This window comes from Rhododendron vialii, chromosome 11a, assembly GCF_030253575.1.
Source record: "Rhododendron vialii isolate Sample 1 chromosome 11a, ASM3025357v1".
Classification (NCBI taxonomy): Eukaryota; Viridiplantae; Streptophyta; class Magnoliopsida; order Ericales; family Ericaceae; genus Rhododendron; species Rhododendron vialii.
In genome coordinates this window covers 18,876,705-18,886,520 of record NC_080567.1, presented here as the reverse complement: position 1 = coordinate 18,886,520, position 9,816 = coordinate 18,876,705, and the positions used below count along the sequence as shown (strand labels likewise).

At 38.9% G+C, this 9,816-nt stretch overlaps 1 protein-coding gene across 2 annotated transcripts; it reads right to left on the bottom strand.

The window, feature by feature from the left end:
- Positions 1-582: 582 nt before the first annotated feature.
- On the bottom strand, positions 583-8,836 carry LOC131306717 (histone deacetylase 2). 2 transcript variants are annotated; one of them, XM_058333127.1, is made up of 13 exons: positions 8,486-8,835; positions 8,341-8,396; positions 7,100-7,217; positions 6,413-6,475; positions 6,067-6,135; positions 5,825-5,991; positions 5,645-5,709; positions 5,482-5,528; positions 5,247-5,291; positions 5,114-5,164; positions 3,908-3,994; positions 1,120-1,207; positions 583-1,028 (listed from the first exon to the last, which is right to left on the bottom strand). In XM_058333127.1, exons 1-13 carry the CDS (start codon positions 8,603-8,605, stop codon positions 928-930), a joined length of 1,077 nt encoding a protein of 358 aa, XP_058189110.1. In that variant the 5' UTR covers positions 8,606-8,835; the 3' UTR covers positions 583-927. The 2 variants fall into 2 exon arrangements, with proteins under 2 accessions (XP_058189110.1, XP_058189111.1); XM_058333128.1 differs by lacking the exon at positions 5,114-5,164 and having other exon boundaries at positions 8,486-8,836.
- Between the last annotated feature and the right edge of the window lie 980 nt (positions 8,837-9,816).

Sequence of the window (9,816 nt, the reverse complement as noted above, 5' to 3'; positions counted from 1 at the left end):
CTTTTAGGAATAAAATAGACAATGCGCCAACTTTTACCCACTAACTTTACAAAATGGACACTTATTAAGGGACAGCCCAAAATGAAATACAGAACTATAAAAAAGGGACGGAGGGAGTATTAAACACGGATAATGAAGCTTTTTGGTGGAGAATCAGACTCTAACCTCTCTCAAGTTGGTGGAGTAGCACTCTCTCGTAAAAAGAGTGATAGAGAAGGTTTTTTCCATCTTCACCAAACCCCAACAATAGAGGAACCGATAAGAGAGTAGACTAGATCTGCACCAAGCTAAAACTGGTTCCCATCACAGGCTGAATGATCACCACTGGATCCATTGCAGATGCTACCATCATTGCCGTTGGAGAGCTCAAAAAACTGTCTCAACGTTGATCAGATCCAAGAGCCAAAACCCAAAGCTAGTTCCCCAAATCCATCGTCAAGGCCGATCAGATCTAAGAGTCAAAACCCAAAGTAGGTTCTCCAAATTTGGGTCTCCCGAGTCCAAAAATGACGGGGACAGGGGAAATCTGGAAACACACTCACATTTTGCCCATTTCTCATATAAGAAAAAAACATTTTACTCTATAAGAAACAAAAACATTTTATTGAGACATGATTTATGCAAAACCTGCAACTAGTTTTACTTATACAATTGTTTACAGCCAGGGGAAAAGAGGAAAATTGGAAAGGTGATGGTCATTCCCTCATTCAGCCGACACCCCTAGGTTTCCGGCAACTATATATACTATCGACTTGTTCACACATTGGTATTATGTACATACTTCATTTGCTTTTACATTTCGCTGCACACTGCTATAAACATTCTATATACTTATATAGTGATCAACTAACATAACATCATCTGAGACAAACCGATTTGAAACCTGACCCGAAGACCTTGATCTCCTCAATATAACATCAAGCTCCGTTAAACTTTTCCTGAAGAACCCACCACATCTATCAGGCCTTTCTTTGAAAGATTTTCGATGGAGTCTGCTATTACTCTAGCGCTGGATTTCATATAACCACCTGAAACGCAGATAGTTAAGTAGGGTGTCCCTTACCAACAACACAAGAGGAAGAAAAGGAAGACTGGAGGCAGTATATGAAGTTCATGGACCTGAAGTGAGCATGACAAGAGGTATGTTCCTCTCACGGGAAAATCTGAAAACCTTCTCGTCTCTCCTTGTTATCCCATCAGGACTTATCTGTACAGACAACCCATTAAACACTGCTGATATTATTACGTAATTTCCCCAAGAACAACGGTGAAACCAATTTTTATGCAAAGGTATATTTAGCTTTCCAAATGGTGGTGTAACAGCTCAATCTTTTCAACGGTGGTAATTTGGTAAAAGATAAATCATCTCTGGCATTACAAGAGTTAAGCATCAATGCTGTAAGTTTTGCTAGACCTCTTTCCTATCCCTTCTAACTGTTGCACAGAATTTCTAATAAACCAATTCTGGTCATCTGGCCAACCATGTTGAGCCGGCATAGAAACCGATGGAAAGTAGAGAACAGCGAAATATGATGAGGTATGTTGCCAGCAAAAATAATAAGGGATAGGTTTAAGGAACTGCATCTAGGATGGAAAACAAACCCCTCGTATTTTAGCTGTTCCTGAAGCTTCTCTCCCAGTTAAGTATCTAGGAGTACCTCTCATATCTACTAGGCTAAGATATGCTGATTGTGTGTGCCTTAAGGAAAAAATGGTGGGTAGGATTGCCTCTTGGGCCAACAAATTGTTGACCTACGGAGGTAGATGTCAGCTTATTAGTTCTGTTCTTACTGGTATTCAGCACTATTGGTGTTCCACTTTCATCCTCCCTCAACAACTTTTGAAGGAAATTGAATCTGTTATGAGGGCTTTTTTCTGGAAAGGGGTTGAGTTGAAATCCCTGGGGCTAGGATCAGCTGGAGCTCAGTGTGTTGTCCTAAATCTGAAGGGGGTCTTGGGTTTAGGCGTCTCAAAGACTGGAATAGAGCAACAATGATCAGGCATTTGTGGGCCCTGAGTATGAAGGCTGACAATCTCTGGGTTAGATGGATCCATAGCTTCATGATCAAGCAGCATTGTTTATGGCACATGGAAATCCCGGTGGACTGTTCTTGGACTTTTCATAAGATTCTAGGACTCAGAAATATTGCTTCTACTTTTATTAAACACATTATTGGGAATGGGGCTTCTACCTTTCTTTGGTTGGATCATTGGCACCCATTAGGACCACTCTTTTCCAGGTTTGGGGAAGGGGTTGTCTACAACATGGGTGGGTCTTTGTCTGCTAAAGTGAGTTCTATTGTTGTGAATCACAGTTGGAGGTGGCCAAGACCCCGAAATGCTATTAGTCAAGAAATCATGAGGCATACCCCACAGGATTTGCTTCCCCATCCTAAGAAGGAGGATAGAGTAATCTGGACTCTTACTCATAATGGTATTTACTCTGCTAAGTCAGCTTGGGAGGCTTTAAGGACACCTTGGGAGGAAGTTCCCTGGTATGAATTGGTATGGTTTAAGCACCAGATCCCTTGTTGGGCTTTGATTCAGTGGCTGGCTTTCCATGCCAAGCTGGCTACAAATGATAGGCTTATGGTTTGGGGGGTCACCAGTGATAAGAGCTGTGTTTTATGTGGGGGTGTAGAGGAATCCCATGACCATCTTTTCTTCCACTGTCCCTTTTCTGCAGCTGTTTGGTGCTTGCTTTTGTCAAAATGTAGCATCTATAGAGCTTCTTGGTTTTTGCGGGATGAGATAGTTTGGAGTATCCATTTTTGTAAGGGGAAAACCATCAAATGCACAGTTTTCAAACTAGTTTTTGCAGCTGCCATTTACCATATCTGGAGAGAAAGGAATAATAGGATTTTTCGTTAGAGAGGTGAGGAGTGGCAGGCTGTGGGCGATCAGATTGTTGAGAGCATTCGAGCTTGTTTATATGGATGGTGTAATGTGGACTCATCTGAAGCTAATCGAAGGTTGTTTGAGGCTTGGAGGGTTCCTCTTTTTGTTCTCAAATCTGTGTAAATCTCTAGTATAGGTTTTGTTTTCCTGGCCCTTTGTTGGGTAGGAGCTTTAGTCTTCACTTGTATAGCCTGTTGGAGTTCAAGGAAATTCCCTTGCTACTTTTTTCCTTTCTTTTGGTTGGTTATAAAATACTTTAACTTCCAAAAAAAACTCTCTTGCTATCACTTTCACCAGTAGTGCATGTCCATAAAGTTTATGTTTTAACTTCTTCCATTTAAAGCAAATACGAAAGAGACAAAATGGTAAAAAACTAGCAACAATTATGCGCTTTGCTTGTGATCCCATTTTCCAAAGCCCTAATGTATACTTTGTGAAATACCTAGGACTTGAAAGAAAAAAGAAAAAAGCAACAGTATCCAACTTAACTCTCAACGCGGCTCAAACAACTAAAATACAAAATTTCCGTGGCTGGAAAAAAGAAAGTAAGCAGCCATCCACTAAGAGATTCAATGTGTTGTCATGGCTCATGGCCATGCAATGAAATGTGCGCAGAGTTTTCTCCTGGTTTCCTCGTACAGTCAAAACATCTCTTGTCCTCCCAAATTCAACCACTTTTTCTAGCCATAATGGGACCTATTTCTTCTAATCTTCCTCTCTCACTATGTAACGCACTGTACACAATAAGATTATACTGCACAAACAATAACCAATTGAACCGGTTATGGAATGGTTACGATACTGCACCAGTAATTTGTTTGTAATTCCATTAGTATGAATATTCATTATTTAGTTACACGGTGTCAAAATGCACATGCCATTGCAACTTCTAAGATCATACCAGTAGCATGTAAAACTCATTTAACAAAAATAAAAATAACATCCAACTGTCTGAACAAATAAGAGAACATAAAAGTAGAAAGAGCAAGGGCATTGCAACAGAAATTACCTTCAACCTGCCCAATGGGTCTCCATCTAGAATATCTGTGCCAGCATTGTACAACACCAGCTCAGGATCAAACATACGCCCCGCAACCTTAAAAATAGTCAATATCCTTAGCAACGCTTTCAACAGAAATAAGTATTATCGATGAAAGCTTCCAAATCATAGGCTCTTAACTCCCTTAATTCCTTGGTACGAGGTATGGAAAGTACAAGTTCTCAATGTTTCCCATGCAATATATCAGCAACCCAAAGGAGAGATTGTATGTGCATATTGTCTCTGTTAATCAAAAGCTTAAGCTTTAAGGAAATCGGCTAAACATGTATATCAACCTATTCCACACTCTTCCTCATGTGCAACCCCGCCTTGCACGTAGAGATGCAATCATGCAAACAACATATCATAGAGTGAAACAAAATGCAACGGGGAGAAGCATAATACAAACAGGGACAAATGCAAATGCAGAGACTGGAACCCAAGACCTCCCATAATGAAGGCTCTAATATCATGTTATCAATTGTGCAAAAGCTTTACACTTTTATGAAATGGGACCAACGTTGTGTATCTATTCAATAGTTTCTTCTCCCCTCCTACGTGTTCCTATTTGTCCTTTTCCCTTTCAAATCTGTACCTATTTGTCCTTTTCCCTTTCACATCTGTACGTGATAAGCTAGTCGAACCTGTACAGGTCATCCAAAAGGGAAAAAAACTCATTCATATGTGCACGTAGTTTTTGCTCGTCTACTTCCATTTTTTGTTTTCTTTTACCTATTTTGTTGTGAATTGTGATAAGCCAGTCACCATCCACCAAAATCTCTGTCGACAATTAAGGAAAATGGATTGACAAAACAAAGGAAGCACATTGCCGTAGTTCTTGTATGACCCTAGAATTAAAAGTTGGTTTCCGACCTAGCTGAGCACGCACAAGCTATTGTCAAACCCAGAATCATTGCTTAGAATAAGGTCGTCCAACTGTCATACACACGATATTGGATACAATGCAAAAAACGTCCAACTGTGGAGCACTATAGAAACATTATAAGTCACTCTGCTTGTAGTTCTAACGAAAAGGACATGCTAAAACCAGTTCAAGTTAGCGATGTCAAAGAATTCCTCCTGGAGGTATTCTCAAGGACAATTTCCAGAAAAGTTGCATCAATCAAGAAGAAATGGCGAGGTTGAGCAACTGGTCATCTTGTCATCAACGCTTACCTTTAGTGCTTCATCTAATTTTGCCAAGTATTCATCCGTTGCAGTGCCACTCTGTAGAACATAAACGCAATGAATGGAAGATGGTACGTTAAGAACAAAAACAAGGAATCTATACGTCAAGGACATGGCTCACCGCTACTTCAACCTTCTGACTAATGTATCTCCTTGCCTCATAATCCTACATAAAAAAAAGAGCAGTAAATGAGAAAGAATAACTAAGATATCAATACCTAACTTAAAACTAAAATTTTCATGTTGTTCAGGAGTCTCAATGGACTAGTTAGTCTTCATATTACAAAGAAAAAAGCCATGCAAACAGATGGCCGCTTGAAGCCAAAGATACAGCTTTTTAAAAGAAGACAACTTACAAATGGATAAATTTCAGGATTGTACATATCCAGAATATAAACTCTTCCTGTCAGACAATCAAAAAAGAAAAACTCTTCCTGTCAGTATCCACAAAGAATCAATTAACACGTGATACCACAATAACTGTCAATAAGACTGCCATGATTATTTGCAAAATCATACTGTCATCAGAAAAATCTTTTTCATGGCCATTTCCTTGATGAGCATCAAGATCAATTATCATCACCCTGCAGACAGATGATTTGTAGTTAATGATGACAATAAAGTTGTTGTAATTGACAGTTTCAACGTCTCAGCTTGTAAATGCACAGCCGTAACGATATAAGTTCCAAGTGTCAGTACCTCGAAATATGTAACTGGACAAATGCATAGTGGATACAGAGAGATATGTCTGCATAAACACAGAACCCCCCTCCCTTATCTCCAGAACAGTGATGGAACCCACCACCAACATTGATAGCCCAACCTCTCTCTTTTGCAAGCTTTGCTGCCAAGATGCTTCCTCCAACCTACAGTTGAATTAGGTCAGTGTCAGCCAACCCTCACAAAAAAAGACTGTTAGATCACAGAAATACAAATTTCACCTGCTTGCGGAAGGGGTGAAGAACTTTCTGCTGCACAAGAAAATTTGGCAACAGAGCTACCGGAGGGACCTGAATATCATACCTCACAGGTGGTCAAGAATCTTAAGAACATCAGTAGAACACAACCATCAGCTGAAACTATAAACTCATTAAGTTAGACTAGTTTGTTTTCTGGTTATCACTAAATGAGATCGTTCAAACGGTCCTTCACATAAGAACTGCAGAAGGCATCTATGATAGTCTTGACAATAAGGAACATTTGGAAAAAGCAGACGAGAGACTACAAGGAATTCCATAACAACATAAAGAATAAGAGATTAAAAGATACTGCAAGGTGAAAGAGTACCTCAATTATGATGGAGACTGTCGAACTTCTTTTTAGGCTATTCAAGTATGACTCTGAGTGCACCTGGCACAATTACCAAAATTGTTAGGCATAAAAAGTTAAACTTAATCGATTGGATAATACCAGGAAGGCAGGAACTATGAACTTGTCTCCCCAATTCTTCCTCCGCAAACCGCAATACATATAGATTGGATTGATAAAATGAGGGGAGAAGTGACCAGAAAAGAACTCACAAACAAAAAAGAAATGCCTACTAGTTTTGGGCACTAGGCAACATCTAGATGTCCACCATAAAATACATAATGTAGGAAAAATTAACTTTACCTTTGCAACTATCAAAGAATAAACGAACGAGTGTGGTCATTAAAAATCCTGAAGCTACTTATGAATTTACATGCTGTTCAAATGTGTTAACTGGCAAGAGACCTCCACAGCTACTGGCAGCCTACTGCCAGAAATCAGTTGAGTGCCACTGTTATCTATTTAAACCCTCCGTTACTCTTTGCGGGAGCGAAATATATATTCCCCACCCACACACAGAGAGAGATGACTTCGTAACTAGCATTAACTTTGCTTGATGCTGAACCCCATAAAAATTGCATTGAAGATTGCATCAACTTTCCATTACTATATGGCAAAAATCCTAATTCTAAATGAGCAAGAGTTATATTGAAATGCAGCAGGTACCACTAGAAGATCGTCTTTTGTAGCTTCTCGAGGCTCAACTATGCATTTGTTGTCCAGAACACCACCTGCGATCAGGAACCGGCAGATGCGACCCCACTTAGAAGAATCAAATGGGTGCCTACATTCATAAAAAAAAAACAGTGGTTAAGCAGTGAAAGAGATCATTATCCAAACTCACATTATCTGCAACTTAAAGACCAAAAACCAATTGAGATCACAACTTCAATTCCACGGCCAATGAATATCTTCGTGAAAAAATGATTTTAAATAGACTGCAAAGTAATGTGATTCAGAATTCTTTCCCCATTGGAAGAAAAAAATTTGGAGGTAAATAAATTTCAAAAACAAAAATTTGATCACTACGGTTTTTTACTCTGACAAATAATGCAAAAACATGTCAGTTGTTGTTTATAGCACAACAAAATTTGTGCTGCAAGTAAAAGACCAGTTACAGGAACTTAATCCCATGAACCAATACCAAAATCAAGTGTCATTTTCTTGAAGTAAGGAGATACATTTATCTTTTTTCCCATAAGGCGAGGAAATCATTCAAAGCAACACTTGATAAACCAATCATTGATGCTTTATAACATTAAATTGCAGCTGATGAAACTGTGCAGTGAGTGAGAAGCAAGTCATGGTAATCCATGAATGGCACAATTCTAAAATCAAGCGAACATTGCTCTAGTAAAATAGCATGTTTAAAACCCTCGCTTCCCACAACCATATATATAGGCAAGGAGTTGATATGAAATGCCAAGGTACTCAAATTCTTATTAATGTTTCAGCTTTTTAATATGTACGGCTTTAGACTTCCAATACGCCCACCCAAATTTTTTTGTCAAAAGCTGAATTTCTTGCCACAAACGGACAAAAGTCTTTCCACAAAATGGATGCTTCTCAATGGCACAAGCACTCGTCTAAGTCATTAAACGAATCTCCTCTCTAGCCAGCTCGTTTCTAAAAGACTCATCGCAAGGGAGAGAAAATACCAATAATCTTTACTTTTTCATTCTCATCCTTTCTCACCATTTCAAATCTAAACAAATGATTGGATTCTCCTTTTTCTGAATGTTCATGACATCTTTTTCTACGACTCCTTTCTAATGTACTAGCTGAAAAGTAAGATAAACCCAATGAACTACTTGAAGGTCCTTATTACAGCTACATCCATCTACCTATCACAACTAAGACCACAATCCTATTCTCAAACTTAAGGAGAGAGGAATTAGGGTCGTTACAGCTTTTCAATGCCGAGGAACGCGATATCGTAGGATGGGGAGTAGATAAGCGGAACCTGATACAAGAAAGTTAGAGTTCAATCAGTAAGGACCGAAGTTCCGACGAAATACATTAGAGAGGAGTGAGACTGTGAGGGCGTAAGACCTTAGAGAGAGGCACGTCGAAGTAGAGCTTGCTCGACAGAATTCGATTTCGCCGGAGAGTTTCGGCGTCGGTGGCGGTGGAAGAAGGAACTGCGGTTGATGAAGAGGGTGCGGTCGACATGGTTGGAGAGAGGATTGACAGTTCGCTGAAAATGTGTCGACGGAGAGATTTTGAGAAGGATTGATTGCGTAGAAGACGATGAGAGAGAGAGAGAGAGAGAGAGAGAGAGAGAGAGGAGTTGAAAGTCGGGAATGTAATGCGATTCCGAGTTGACTCGGAGGAATATGTGAGGATCGGGCTTGCAGAATTGAAGACTAGACCAGAAGGCGGATGAAGCCAACGTATTCATCTCACCGCTAATGCTTTAACAGCTCGTTTGTACGCGAAATTAGGTTTGGAGGTATTATGTAAGAAGGGAGATTGGATAGCAGGAGTATCTATATCTATATAATATGACAGGAAAGTTTTTGAATTCCTAAATGTCTCCTATATTTTGGACTCTAGGATCGGTACACATCCATATAATATGACAGGGAAGTTTTTGAATTCCTAAATTGTCTCCTATATTTTGGACCCTAGGATCGGTACACATTTTTTCGACGGCTGAGATTACAGTGTAGAAAACTGAGGGATAAATTTGGAAAAAAAAATATACTACTGAAAGGCCACAATTTCGGCTGAGACTGGTTCCCTGTGATTTGGGGAATTAATGTTACCACATTTACCAAATATTTGGAATGGTATATAGATTGTGTGTATTTGGAATGGTATATTTGGAAAGTATACCCGAAATCAGCTATCCGAAATCACAGGAGGATTGAATGGCATATTTAGAAATCAGTCCAATCAGCTAGCCGAAAATTAGGGTGGTTTTCAAACGTTTTTTTGTTTAAATCAGTAAAAAGATCAAATGTTTGTTTATTATTAGATTTTATTCTTCATACTATCTTATACCTTCTAAAGTTATATTTTGGATCCTAGGATCGGTACATATTTTTTCTGCGGCTGAGATCACGTGATAGAAAACTGAGGAATAAATTAAACTTTTACCAAATCTTGATATCCAGATTTGTTGTGAGGGTAAAAAAAAAACTTGGATTGTAATGACTTCCGAAATTGCCGATTGCCAAATGTAATGATTTTCTAAATTGCCAATTGTAAAAAAGGAAAGACTCATTAGGAAATGCCAACACATTCAATTCAAAAAAAAGAGGAAAGATTCATAAGGAAACCTTTTCAAATTGCAAAATAAATGAAAGATTCAATTACATTAAATTTGATTTTGTAAATACTTACATTTTTTGAACATTCCCAATCACACATTCCGGTGC

Coding starts and splice junctions, on each gene's coding strand:
- LOC131306717 (XM_058333127.1), bottom strand. CDS start 8,605: ATGTCGACCGCACCCTCTTCATCAACCGCAGTTCCTTCTTCCACCGCC. Junction 5,992..6,066: donor TTCACCCCTTCCGCAAGCAG/GTGAAATTTGTA, acceptor ATTCAACTGTAG/GTTGGAGGAAGCATCTTGGC. Junction 1,029..1,119: donor TCTTGTCATGCTCACTTCAG/GTCCATGAACTT, acceptor TCTGCGTTTCAG/GTGGTTATATGAAATCCAGC.